This window comes from Pagrus pagrus (assembly GCF_965226575.1).
Source record: "Pagrus pagrus genome assembly, chromosome: 6".
NCBI classification, from domain to species: domain Eukaryota; kingdom Metazoa; phylum Chordata; class Actinopteri; order Spariformes; family Sparidae; genus Pagrus; species Pagrus pagrus.
Genome location: NC_140190.1, coordinates 28,097,864 through 28,112,323, shown reverse-complemented (window position 1 = coordinate 28,112,323; position 14,460 = coordinate 28,097,864). Strand labels below are relative to the sequence as shown.

Sequence of the window (14,460 nt, the reverse complement as noted above, 5' to 3'; positions counted from 1 at the left end):
AAATAAGTTGAGATGCTACAATAAGAGGTGGCAAAAGTCCACACATTCCTTACTCAAGTAATTACATGAGTACAGATAGTTGTGTAAAAAACTTTACTGAACTAAAAGAAATAAAGTACAGGCTCTGAAATATGCTCAGAGTAAAAAGTTCTCCTCTGAAAGTTTCCTACTGGCCATTTCTGTGCAAAGCTAACTGAACCTCTTGTCATATCAATAAAATTCAAAGACCAATAATCTTAAAGCTAGAATCAGCGGTATTTGTCCGAGCTGATCCTAAATGCACCACGAAGTTTGTTGATTGTTGAGTCTCATTCCCAGGACGTCAAATACCAACATTGGTAAATGTTTGTCAAGCTTCCTGAGCAGCAACAAAGTGAGAAAACAAGAGAATCCAGGCAGAGGGCTGCAGGGTCTCTGCAGATACAAGACACCAACACACCTTTTCTCCCCATTTCAGTCTCCCTCTCTGTCTGTTTAAGTCTTCTTATGTGTCCAGTGCGTGATGTGTGCATTGATGAAATCAGTCTTGTGGCGCTGCGATTGATAATTCTCCTCAAATGCATTAAAACTAAAGTAATGAGTTTGGGATTTCTAGGCCTTGGGAGACTTTGATTGGATGAACTGTATGGAGCCATTTTTTCAGTTGCTTTCTATGTTTTAAAACCAGTCCCCATTTACTCAAATTGTTTAGGAGAATGCTGCAATTCTTGTTTGTTGTCACGCTTCAAAAAATGTTTTGTGGACTACAAAATTTCACCCAACTTTCCATATAATTACTGAATTTTTATTTTTGGGTGAACTTATCCTTTAGTCTATAATAATACATCATACATTTGTTTGTTTTAGTTTTATTTATTAATCTGAATCTGCAAAGTAAGAGTCATTGTGTATTTGCCTCTGAATTTTAGTTGATCAGAAATATGAAATAGAAAATGGAAATAGGTACAACAAAAGTAAATGTACTTAGTTACTTTCCACGACTGTCAGATACAGATACTGTGTGATACTAGTGTAGCAGACAGTGTTGTAAAAAGAAACCAAAAGTCACACTTAAGTATCAATAATACAAGTAGAAGTAATTCATTCATATATCAACATGTATGTATACACTGTATACTAGGCATCGACTGATTATCCACTTGGTCTAATATTAGATCAGATATTCAGCATTTTTGTGGTAATTGAAGTCAGTATTCAGTCTGAAAAGTAACTAGTAACTAAAGTTATCAGATAAATCTAGTGGAGTAAAGTTAAATATTTGCCTCTATGTAGTGAGGTGGAAGTAGGCCATAGTAATGGAAAATGGAAATACAAGTAAACTACAAGTGCCTAAAATTGTACTTAAGTACAGTACTAGAGTAAATCTACATTCCATCACTGTTAGCAGTCTGTGAACTGATGAATATGATTGTTTGTTGGCGTTAACCTGTATTACACTCTATGACAACCAAAATACAACAATAAGATGTCAGATGAAGCTTCAGTTTGTTTAATTGTCGTCGTGAGGAAACATAATTAAACGTTGAAGTGAGTTACATTAATACACATCGAGGTACAACAGTGAATGAGCAGTAAACACACCGCTGCCCTGCAGCAGTCACCTCTCCACTCTGCAAACTTCACCGCTGATGCTTTCAGGAGCACCTGTCGTCCCAACATCCTTTGCGTGTCCAATATGGAAGAACTGGCGGTGGAGGTCCGTGGCTCCAACGGGGCTTATTACAAGGTAAATACCGGCTTATCAATCCAGCAACAAACACGATATCACGCTACACGACACAGTATTGTAGCTAAACTGTCGTGGTCCACAGCAACAGTTTCCGAGTCGCTCCGAACCCACCAACTGCTCGCTATTAGCTTGTACTAGCAATGCTAGCCAACATTAGCATACTGAGCTAGCATCGCTCGCAAGTCGTCGCCAACTGTCACTTTTTAGCAACCTTTTTTTATACTCAGAGTGGAACAAACATGATCATGTCCGCGGCAGTGGGACTATATCGCCGATAAAGGCTTTTATTCGTTTTACTTGAGGTTCGGTTGAAGCTTCCTCAAGCTAAAAGTTAGCTAACTTGCTAGTTGTCTAACTGTTGACGTCAAAAGATGTGGCTCGAGTAAAATGTGGTCGGACGTCATTCTAACTCTGTATGATTTATTCGGTTAATGGAGTTGTGTAACTGTTATTAGAGCTGTTAAAACCCTAATAATGTGACCATATGTCTTATTAAAGTATGTGATATTTTGTAGACAACACGGCTAGTTCTGACAGTGATTTTCAGCTCTCTGCATCAACTCAACGGCTGTCTATTATTTGATACTTCATCATGCCCAAGCTATTTTTTTCTATGTGTATGTGTGAGCCAGCTGTTCCTTGTCAATCTGGACCAGCTGGCATGTCAGCAGTGGGTCACTGATACCGTAGACTTAAAAGCTATTTCTAGACTTGCTGCCTGTCACAGTCCCGTCTCCTTTCCTTCAACCTCGTCTGTGTGTTTCCTCTGTCCTTCTCTCGTCTCCTCTGCCACAGGGACCCCTTTCCTCCTCCTCCTCCTCCTCCTCCTCCTCCTCCTCCTTCTTCTTCTTCTTCTTCTTCTTCTTCTTCTTCTTCTTCTTCTTCTTCCCCCACCCCTAAGGCCTCATTCCTCAGATGACTCCTTTACAACTATATGATCCTGTCCTCACTGCTCTCTCTGTCTACTCAGCCCTGGTTTCATGAGTCACTGTGCCCACTGGTGGATCTTGAAGTCTAGAGTTAAATTGGCTTTGTGATTCTGTGTTTCTGTTAAAACGTTATTTAACTTCACACAAGATGGCTTTAATTCCATAGTTTTGAATACCTGAACACCAAGGAAATGTTCAGTTCAGGTGTTTCATTGTGGCCAATCATAAGGTTATTTACAGCTGATCTCATTTATGATGTGGAAAAGAAGTTAACTAGGGCTGCATGTAATGTTTTTATTTTAATGTTGATTAATTTGCAATTTGTTTTATTTAAAATTTTTAAATATTTTTCTATGAAATAGTATGATATGCCCTTTATAATTTCTTAGATATAATCATATGTTTTGTCTGACCAAGCTAGTCCAAAACCCAAAGATATTCAGTTTAGTATTATTTACGTAGTATAGTGACAAATCCTCACATTTTAGAAGCTGTAACCAGATAATGTTTGGTACATTTGTTTGAAAAATGATAAATAATTGATAGCTAAAAGAGCATCTAATTGCTTCAGCTCCTCACACACACTGCATTGGAAGTATTGTTCATGTCACTTTGTGACAAATTGACATTGTGGCTTTTATGTATTTCCGTACTATAGTTATGAAGATACTTACAGGAATTTTGTCGGTTTTCAACCAGTTTTGTAATACCTCAGTATTGGTAGTTTATGCAACTGAATGATGGTAAACTTCTCTCGATTTTGCCTACGCCCAGAGCCTCTCACTGTTTTGCTTGCAAAAATCCACCAAAGGATGCAAAAGGCGTCATCTGGCAGATTTTAGGAGTGTTGTATCAACAACAGATTGTGCTTCCTTTTTTTTATGCCTGCATCCACGGACACAAAGAGTATAGTCGGATCAAGAGAGAGAGGTAAAGCTGCCTCTCTCTCTCTCTTTCTCTTTCTCTCTTGGATCAAGTGAGGGGCATCTCAACAAACTCCTCACCAAACTAGACAGTTCTGATTAACTATAAACCAAGAATTTGTTACTACACTGCCTATTAAAGAGAGACTAAAACAACCAGACTCCCAAGTCAAAAACAAACACCGCTCAACTCGCAGCATTGTTAGTCCGTCCTGTGCGGTGCAGTGCATTCTAGTTAATGTAGGTTTTTTACCTTTTGATCAAATGGGAATACCACAGCCCCTTTTCTGTAGTCTCTCTGGTGATGTAACACAAATTTCAAAAATATTTACCCAGTTTTGTTCAAGGGCCATCTTTCCAGCGGTTAAACACTTTCTTACAGGTTTTATTTGCGTAGCTTTTAAGATGTCTGCCACTGACAATCTTGCTGCTAAACCAAAAACAATGCGGTTGAAAGGAGTTTTATGTTTGATTCCCAAAAGCATTAAAAAGTCATGTGAAAACTCTTTAGCAAAAGTCTTGTTACTCTAGATAACCAGCAGAACTGAAAGGAGAGAGCTTGCTTGAAGACTCACATGTTTACTCCTATCTGTGTGTCTTTCTGTTCCGCAGGGCTTGGTCAAAGATATCCACGATGACTCTCTCACCATTGCCTTTGAGAACAAGTGAGTCTCTCTTTCTCCTGTATTCCAGTTGCTTTCATAAAACATGCCAAGTTCAAAATTTTAAAGAAAAATTACTTGTTTTCAGTTGGCAGCCAGAGCGCCAGGTGCCCTTCAGTGATGTCAGGATGCTACCGCCCACTGAAGGGAAGAAGGACATTGGAGAGGGCGAGGAGGTCGAGGTAAGGAGTAAACATGCATAAAGACTTATACTTTTTTCTTTCCTGGTTTCCTCTTTTATCCGTTTCTGTATGTCTCACCCTGTCTTGGTCTTAATCTCCCGTCAGATCTTCTCCAGAGCCAATGATCAGGAGCCTGGTGGTTGGTGGCTGGCTAAAGTTCGCATGATGAAGGGAGATGTGAGTACAGTTTGTCATGAAGACTTCATTTCTGTATTATACTCCTTATATTTACATAAAAATGAATAAAATTACAAATGTTCTATTACATCCATTTATGGCTAATGTGGCTAGAATACCTTTTTTTTTGTTGTTTTATTAAAGCGCTAGTTAAAACCTGCTATTTTGAAAATACTTTAGATCAACATGCCCATTTTTTTTAATGTTGATGTTTGTAGCTTTTATTTTACACATTGTGCCTGTCTTTCTTTTCAGTTCTATGTGATAGAATATGCTGCCTGCGACGCCACTTACAATGAGATTGTGACCTTTGACCGTCTGCGTCCAGTCAACCCTAACAAGGCCATCACCAAGAACTCCTTTCACAAGTGCACTGTCCCCGTTCCTCAGGATCTACAGGAAGCGTATGTACAGCAGTGTTACACTACCAGCCTTAGGGAGAGACAAATCTTAAATTCACATGCATGTTCTCCTCATAATTAATGATAGCATATATATACACAGTAGATTGTTTGCTGTAGGTGTTGCATATTGTCTGGACTCTAACAGCTTTGCAATGCTTCTTAAGATTACTTCAGTCCCACTCTCCTTCCAAATTTGTAAATTTGTTTACAAAGGGAAGTTTAAAGTCATTTTTCTCATAAAACAGGTGCCAGAATGAGAATGCCCATAAGGAGTTCAAGAAAGCAGTCGGAGCCTGTCGCATCTCATACTGCCCTGAGACCAGCCAACTAGTGATTGTGGTAACTGGCCTGTGGTGACATTTTTATGATAACATTTGGTCTACTACATGAAATGTCTCAACTTTGTCCTGCTCACTATGTTGTGCAATGGATAACACAACTGAACACATGTTAACTCTTTCTTTTATTTCCTCTATGTGTGTTTGTGTGTTTGTAGTCCACCAATGAGGCGACAGTGAAGCGTGTGTCGTTGCTGAGTGACATGCACCTGCGCAGCATCAGGACCAAGCTGTTGCTGATGTCACGCAACCATGAGGCCACAAAGCACCTGGAGGTCAGTTGGTAACAAGAACGCCGTGGTGATGGGGAAGTCACACGGGCAGCTAAGCAATGTTGGTGGGGGGACTCTTTGTAACCTCTGAATTTAGAAATCAGTTGGTCACCATGTTGACATGAAGGGCAGTTAGTAAACATATACCATGCCATATGACATTACCTAAAACAAAAGTCAAACTCTTTTTAGGAGCGCTTATGGTGTTGCTTTTACATAGCCTGTAAAATTTAGATAATAAAAAAGATAATTTCAGTTCATGTTACACTTATAATACTGTCTGCTGAGTGCAGAGTGTAATGTTTAGACCTCAGATGAGTGAAGAAAAGGTAAAGGTGAAGGCGTTGGTAAGAAAGAATATTTGCAGAGGCTACATTGACTTTGTTGAGGATTTTTACATGAATACCACCAATACTCCCTTATAATAGGAGTTAAATAGAAAGAGGGTTAGGGTTATGTCATATTGGTACTTGACTTTTCTTTTGAGATGAATAACATATTTGACACTTTCAACTAACTTATGACTTAAATGTATTTCAGTTTTGGCTGTAAAATGATTTAATGAAAACAAAAAGATGAACTTCTTGAAAATGTTAACTAATAAATCAAACTTGGCTCTTGGGTTTGTGTAGAGCTCCAGGCAGCTGGTGTCATCCTTCCAGGAGGAGTTTATGGTGAGACTGGATCTGATGGGCCTGGCCATCGGCAGCCATGGCAGCAACATCCAGCAAGCACGAAAAGTGGCAGGTGTCACTGCCATCGAGCTTGATGAGGAAACAGGCACTTTCCGGATTTATGGAGAGGTAGGGATTTGTCTGGAGGACTGAATATTTTCCATTATGGGGGGGAAAAAAATGAACATATGATGAATGTTGAGAGAAACAGTGTAGACATATTTGAACCTTTAGTTTATACTGAAACAAGGACTGTGTATGTGTGCATGTTGCATTCTTCTCATTTTTTTTACTTTGGTTGTGTTTGTTGTTATTTTAAGTGGATTTGAACATCATCCTTTTATGATTAATTGACTGTATTCAGAAGCTGACTGACCTAAATGTATGTAGGAAATACAGATGCATACTGTTGTCTGTCTGTGTGTGTTAAAAAGACCATTAGGTTCGACTATTGGGTCTTCATCAGGGGTCCAAGACCTCATGGTCAAAACAGGGTGCCTTTTTTAATGATTTAGCCATTACAATAAAGGCTTTTAAATATTTCCTTCCGCCTTTTTTGATATTTTCTTTTTTGGAGTGCCTGGATTGTTTTCTAATCTGCCGTTTAAAGAGCATTGTTCACATTTTTGCCTACATTGTGTTAAATAGAGCAACCAGTCATCTTCTTTTCAATCCTGTGTTGTCTTTCAGTCAGCAGAGGCAGTGAAGAAGGCCAGGGGCTTCCTGGAGTTTCTGGAAGACTCTGTTCAGGTGCCCAGAAACCTTGTTGGTATGTAGACACATACATTTACTGTCTAAGCAGGGAAATTGTCACAACTTATACGATTAACGTTTACGAAGGTACCACATGACAGACAATTACAGCATCTGTGATGCATTGAAAGACTTTTAAGTCTGTTTGACTTGCAACTCTGTTTCATTCTTACAAGTTGCCATTTCAACTTTTACCTGCTCTCTGTCTCCAGGCAAAGTGATTGGTAAGAACGGTAAGGTCATCCAGGAGATTGTGGACAAGTCTGGTGTGGTGAGAGTCAGGATAGAAGGAGACAATGACAACAAGCAGCCCCGACAGGAAGTAAGCCTGCTACTGCCACGTCTTAACTCTTTTTGATAAAGCTGCTGTAGAGTACTGATATAGTGTTTTTGCTCCATACAAATGATGTAGACACTTTTGTTTCCTCATCAGTCCCATACTAACATGTGTGTTGTGTTTTTGTGTTTTGTCGACACAGGGAATGGTCCCATTCACCTTTGTCGGTACTAAGGAGAGTATTGGCAACGTCCAGGTCTTGCTGGAGTACCACATCTCCTACCTCAATGTAAGCATGCCTATGAATATGCATTGTTTTTGATGCCTGTTTTTGCCAATTCTTTCACTCTATGCCACAGCTTCAGTTTACCACCATTTCAGGCAGCCTGCTAATGCGTCTCTTGGCTAAACGGTGTTTCATTCAGGTGGCAGCATGAAGTGAAACAATGACCACATGATGGAATAATTTCCATACATACTAACTGGCATTTATGTGGCCACTAGCATGTCTACAACGCTTTGTAAGCTTTGCTAAAATCTAAACAGTAACACTTTGATTTTGTACTGGGCATGGACTCTAATGAAGTAATACCTGATGGGAAAGTATTAAAAAACAATCAGTAATTATAAATGATTTAATATGAATAATAAACAACTTAGGAAACTGTATACATAAAAAATGCAAGAAAACTAACTTGTACAGCTGTCTTATCGAAATAAGACAAGTGCAATATCCAAATCAAAGGAGGTGGTAAATTGTGCCAACATACCATTTTAACTAAAGCGTTGTGATGCTACTGAGATGCCCCAGCATACAAATTATATTTCCCAGAAAAAGTCACATCATCATTTTTGTATTTGATTTATATTAAATGAATTATGGAAATTAATTAGATGTTCTGACTAAATTGGAACTCCTTGTAATGGCTATATCTATTCAAACAATCGCAATATGAGGTTTTTGTTTTTCCCTTAGCATGTCGTGCAGCATTATTTATTTGTATACTTTAGTATTAAGGTCCAAGCTATTCTTGCATCCCACCAATCCAAAATTTTGTAGAAGTACAAAATACAAGTGCCTCAACATTGTATTTGAATACAGTACTTGATTAAATGGAATTTAATTACATCCATTCTGGTTATGCTACATTTTTATTTTTACTGCAAATATATAATGGTTATCAGTCTGCTTTATTACTAATAATCAGTATCAGTATTGGCCCTGAATAAAATGTAAAACGGTCGATCCCTATTACTTGTTTGTTGCAATGATTAAAAGGTTTATCGAGGTATCGAGTATCAGAGAAAGCGTCTTTGAGTTTATCCCATTTTGAGGCTAACAGCTCAATCAGTCACAGTTAGTTAGCTTGTAGTTTCAATTATAGGCCAGTCATTAGGGCTGAATGATATGGTCAAAAAGTGATATTGCGATTATTTTGACAGATATTGCGATATAATTCATGATCATTATGGATGATTACATTTTGAATCACAATTTTCATTGTCATTGAAAAACTAGTAAAATCAGGATAATGTGGCATTTCTCCCGGGTTATTTTGTGATTTATTTTTCACTTTTTATACAAATTGCACTTTGCATGTATCAATGTGTTCCCTGTGCTGTTTGCATGTTTGCGTGCTGTGTTGGTGCTTTGTTTGTGTTTGTTTCGCACTGTGTGTGTGTGCATGTGTGTCCGTCCATAGGACATGGAGGAGCTTCTTGTGGAGGGCCAGCAGCTAGAGGAAGAGCTTAGGCAGATTGTGGCTGTTAAACAGGGAAACCGCCTAGGAAGACTCAGAATGACCAACACAAGTCACACTGGATATGATGTAGATGTGTGAATGATGATTATGCATATGCATCCAGACAAACACAGAAAGAATCTCACATGTTTGCAGTTCCTTGCTGTTCCTTTTGTCTTTTTTTGTTTCTCTTTAATCTTACCGTTACCCCTGGTTTCTTTTTCCCTTCCAGGAGGTTGAGCAGCTTCGTCTGGAGAGGATGCAGATTGATGAACAGTTACGTCAGATCACTCAGGGTCACCGACCAGCTGACAGAGAGAGAGGGGAAAGAGGAGATGGCAGTGCCAATGCCTCCTCGTCCTCTTCACATACCACTCGCTCCTACAATAGTCGGGGGCGTGGGCGCAGAGGCCACAGCTACAGCACTGGATATGGTAGGCACCTTGTAAAAGCAAATACTAAAAAAACAAAAATCTTGTTTGCTGCCAGATATTGTGGCATTACAAGTTGTCTGTGTAAGAATGTACAAGAAATGAGATACAAAACAGTTATTGAATGACACTGTCTGGACAAAAGAAGATTTTTGCATCTGTCTGAACCTTTCTGTGTGACCGTCTCTGTCCTCTTGTTTGATGTTTCCAGGCACCAACTCAGAGCAGTCCAACGCCTCTGAGACAGATTCAGAGCGCAGGGATGAGCTCAGTGACTGGTCCCTTGCTGGAGAGGACCAGGACAGGTAATTTGCGTTTTTATCAAACTGTAGCTGGTGTTTTTAGTCGATGACATGCGCAAGACAGCATCTCTTTTATTGAATTTTATAGTGTTGAGCATACCTATGTTTAAAGGCATAACTTGCAGGATTTGTCGGTTGTTATTAGTAAACACACCATTCAAAGTTTGCCACTTCCTCCCCGGCTCAACCTTCAAGACAGAGAGAGAGGGAGCAGGGGTGGCAGAGCGATTCAGAGAGTGAATGAAGAATGGGAGTGGCGTTGACGAAAACAAAGCAAGGAACCAGTGAAATGAAATATTTGATTTATTTCATGCCAGTTATATTCTAAAGCACAAATAAACACACCCACACCTTTGGCGCAACCCTCTAGATTTTGTGTGAATGCAGCCAAAGTGCACACTTAATCCTGTCCACTCTTTGACTGTCTACTCTGTGAGGGTGTGTGTGTAGCTCGCGCCACCCTCAGTTTAACAAACACACACACTTGCAGCTCTTTATGACGCCTGTTAGCGACGAAGACAGCAACATAACCTGAGAGATTTCTTTTGTATGAGTCTATACATTGTTTATTTTTATTATTTTAGGAAAGTCCTGCATATTATCCCTATAAACATTAAGATTTTTTTTGAATGATTGACTGATTTATCGACTGACTGACGTGAAGGGAGAGGGAGAGAGGCTCGCGCCCACAAAGAGATGGTCGCAGGAGGCTTGGACCCGGCAGAGGCCGAGGAGGGACTGGAGGACGGGGAAGAGGAGGAAGGGGAGGATACCACAACAGCTCTGGTAAAATTCCCTCTTGAGGGGGGGATAAAGAGAGGGACACAAAAACATTTTTGTCTTATAAAAGCCATATGGTAGTTTGACTTAACTGTAACCTATTTTCTGTGAATCGTATGAAACTGCAGCAGGACCTCGGGACCATGAGGACAACCATGCCTATGGAGCCCCGGAGACAAACACAGAGACAGACCAGACAGCCGATACAGACGCCAGTGAGTCCAACCTGCCTGCCAACCGACGAAGAAGATCTCGACGACGCAGAACAGACGAGGACGCCACCCTGATGGACGGCATGAGCGAGTCGGACAACGCCTCATTGAGTGAAAATGGAACAGGTATGGAAGTCTCATTTATCTGGATCAATCATTTTACTGGACTTCTTCATGCGCACACAATACTGAAAGAGGGCATACAGGTAAGATATTGTTGTCAGAACACATTTGTCACAAAACAGTCAGTGCTTTCGCAGCATGTCTTTATCAGAAAGTCCATCATACATTTCTTTGAGTAGGTGTAAAAGGTGCAGGTGCAGTTCAAAGACAGGACTCTGGTTTAAAAGCATTTTAAGCCCCAAATCCCTCTCTTTGTGACAACCTCACACCCCTAGATGAGCCCGAGGCTAAACCTCAGCGTCGTAACCGTAGTCGACGTCGTCGCATCCGTCTGCCTGAGGAGAGGCAGCCAGGTAACCATAGCAACTGCCAGAATCCCCTCTCCTAAACTGTGCACCTAAAGGCTTGTCTAGAAAACTATGCACCAGGCCTGGCGTTTGTTTGTGTGCCACCAACGACATACTAAACCAAAAAGTTGTTGAAATTGCTTGGATCTCTTTCATTGCTTGGTAAGTGAGTGTGTCTGCCCTGTGATGTGGTTGGTTGACTGGCTGTCAACAGTGGTTTGCTGTGCAAAGCAAAGTCTGCATCTTTGTATTTTTTGTTTACTAACATCTAGACTACTAGGTTTGTTTTCATGTTGTCAGGCTGTCCATTACACTCACAGCAGTTCTGGTTGTGGTGTGTCATAGTAAGCCTTAACCTTTAACTTACTTTTCTGTAATGTTGTGTTGGATGTCACATGTACAAGGACTCCAGTTAGGCGAGTGCATAACACAAAAAGAAGAGAGTCTGAAAGTGCTGAAAAGGTTCCTTTCAGACTGCCAGACAGGGTCCAGACAGATGAACTGTTTGACTGGAATTATTTAAAGAAAACAGAAAATGTCATGACCATTTATTTCTTTGTTGTCTTCTTTGTACAGTGACCGTGGCTGACTACATATCCAGGGCTGAATCTCAGAGCAGACAGACCACCAAGGACACCAAGATAAATAAGGATGTGGTTAGTACCTAAATGTCCTGTTGGCAGACAACAGATCCAGATGAAGGTCCATTAAAGTTCTTGATGCTTGACGATCACTTATCAAACTTTTGGTTTTTAACCTTGATTTTATTTACCCCTGAATGAAGCGATATCTCAAGAATGCCTTGTGGGAATTTCTTCAAATTTGGCACAAATGTCCACTTAGACTGAAGGATGAAGTATTTCGATTTTGTTGGCAAAGGTCACTGTGACCTCATCATGTCCCATTCTCGTGAATGATATTTATTAAGAGCCTTGAGGGAATTTCTTCAAATTTGGCCATTGCTCAACAATTTTATGATAATAATGATAAGATTTAACACAATTGAAAAGAGGGTAAAAGGTTGAAGTTATGACATTTAATAATTGGCCATTATTCAAAGCCATAGCTCAGGAACAGTGAGGTGGTAAACCTAGTTTGTTGTATGACTACCTATGGTGAATTGGTTTAATTTCATTAGTAGTTAACTATTTGTTTGTCCTACATTTCTGTTCAGGGTCAGGTAGATGCCATCGCTGAGAACAGCCCGCCGTCCGCCCCGGCCACCACCAATGGCTCCAACAACAATGCTGGCGACAGTGAGGGCAGCAGTGCCACCAGAGCTCCTACGTCTTCCACTGAGAGGCCCGCCAAAGTCTCCTACAAAGAGGACTCTAACCCGCAACCCGTTGTAAACGGACTCTCCTAGTCAGACTGGAGCAAAGGAAATGGTTTCAAATATTTTAAATTCTTTGGCTGCACTTGATTGAATCTCCCTGTCTCTGGAGCAGCCTTAAAAACAAAACATTTAAATACAACAAGCACTGTTGCTTTTTTTTACTTTACAAATATTTGAAACCTGTTCCACTATTTTAGAGGTCTGAACCTTAACCTCCCCTTTACACACGTGTTCTGTCCAACTATTCATTTTACTACCGTTTTTGTACAATAGTACTTCCTGTATGAGCTTGCCAAAGATAGTCAAAACACACACACACACTCACAGACATCTACTTAACTGTACTTTTCAGTCCACTCTTCATTGAGAGCTCAGGGAGAGGTCGGGCTGAACGCAGTATTTATAAAATGCAGACAGGGATTCCACTCAAACCCATACTGTGGTATGAATGCAGCAGTTCCTTTTTTATTGATATAAATAATATCATAGCAGGGTTTTAGAAAAAAAGTCAGCCTTTTACTTGGTGGACTTAGAAAGATGCTTCCACAACCTTTTTCAGGATGTTTTGTGCATCTGAAGTAGTTTGTAAATTAAATGTTCTGCATGAGCAGTACCACAGTGCAGATAGGTTTTGTTGGAAACCCACGTATGTCTGACATACATGTGATCAGCTGTTGTGCCTTGAGAGTAGATTCAACATGTTGTTGCCTGGCTCTGCACACCATCTGAAATCTTTTCACTTATTTCTGTGTTACTTGGTGACCATGGCCTGCCACAGATGAACCAGATGTGTTGTCTCCTCGGTCTACACGTACCCTTATGGCACCACAGGCAGGTGGAGGCAAACACTGAAAGGATTTCAGAGGCATATCTTTTTAAAATCAGGTGTGTTTATTCTTAATGTTTGTGGGGAAAATGAGTCCAGTTATCCTTTATATATGTATCTGTTGAAGAGTTTGACAATAGCTGCTTTCTGTTTTTCAATATGCAACCACTTCAGAGAGGAAATGTAATTACAGCGTGTCTGGAAAAGAAAAACAATAGAAGAGTTGTTTTCTTTGCACTGAAACATAAACTTTTTCTGTTAAAAAGTTGATTGTAGTTGAGTCTGGAAACTGGCCTGTTACTGTTTATTGCTGGACAGAGATGTAGCCATTAGCGCTGGGTTTCCTTGAAACGTCTCGTTGCTAAACATCAGGTAGTTCATGATATCAAATATTAAAAGAGTAATCCAATTACTTCAAAAGAGACTCAAAGCATGTTTGCTGTATCTGAGGTTAAAATCTCTTTAACATATTGCAAAGATCCTGTTTGAGCTGTAAGAACCAGCCTACCCTGGTGATGAGATGTTTCTGGGAAACCAAGCCCAGGTGACAATGATGTCATTTTCATGGTTCTTCCACAGACTGGCTGGCTGGAAACTGGTCATGACTGTTCCACTAAGGAAGGAGATTTATTTGGTTTATTTATTTAAGAAATGTACAGTATTTAAAAGAAAAAAACAAAAACAAGAGAAGCTCTCCTTTTTCTTGACACTAAAACATGCGTTACCTAGGGTTTTCTTTTAAAACAAATTTGGACTACTGAGAGTTGTCACATCCCAAGTGTTTTTGTTGGGTCAACTACAGTATGTTTTTTTTTTAATGGATCGTTCTGGTTGGTTGATGTGCAATATGTTTTGTATGCAGGTAGTTCTTAAATAAACTTGATCTTCCATGTAGATCTAAAACCTGACTGTTTTGTCTCTCTGATGAAAAGTAATATGACAGAAGTTGTACAAATATGATGCTCTGTTGCCATCTGCTGTTATTTGTACAGGGTTCATACAACATCTCATGAGTCAAATTCAGGCACTTTCAAGGTACCT

The 14,460-nt window shown here is 39.9% G+C and overlaps 1 protein-coding gene across 8 annotated transcripts; it reads left to right on the top strand.

Moving 5' to 3' along the window:
• The first annotated feature begins 1,520 nt into the window (after positions 1-1,520).
• On the top strand, positions 1,521-14,327 carry fxr1 (FMR1 autosomal homolog 1). 8 transcript variants are annotated; one of them, XM_084355025.1, is made up of 19 exons: positions 1,521-1,726; positions 4,194-4,246; positions 4,332-4,425; positions 4,531-4,602; positions 4,858-5,006; positions 5,252-5,345; positions 5,503-5,619; positions 6,249-6,419; positions 6,981-7,059; positions 7,256-7,365; positions 7,523-7,609; positions 9,024-9,155; positions 9,295-9,496; positions 9,705-9,798; positions 10,460-10,581; positions 10,704-10,913; positions 11,186-11,263; positions 11,834-11,913; positions 12,432-14,327. In XM_084355025.1, exons 1-19 carry the CDS (start codon positions 1,565-1,567, stop codon positions 12,621-12,623), a joined length of 2,298 nt encoding a protein of 765 aa, XP_084211151.1. In that variant the 5' UTR covers positions 1,521-1,564; the 3' UTR covers positions 12,624-14,327. The 8 variants fall into 8 exon arrangements, with proteins under 8 accessions (XP_084211151.1, XP_084211150.1, XP_084211149.1 ...); XM_084355024.1 differs by having other exon boundaries at positions 7,517-7,609; XM_084355023.1 differs by having other exon boundaries at positions 1,523-1,726; positions 7,514-7,609.
• Positions 14,328-14,460: the final 133 nt, after the last annotated feature.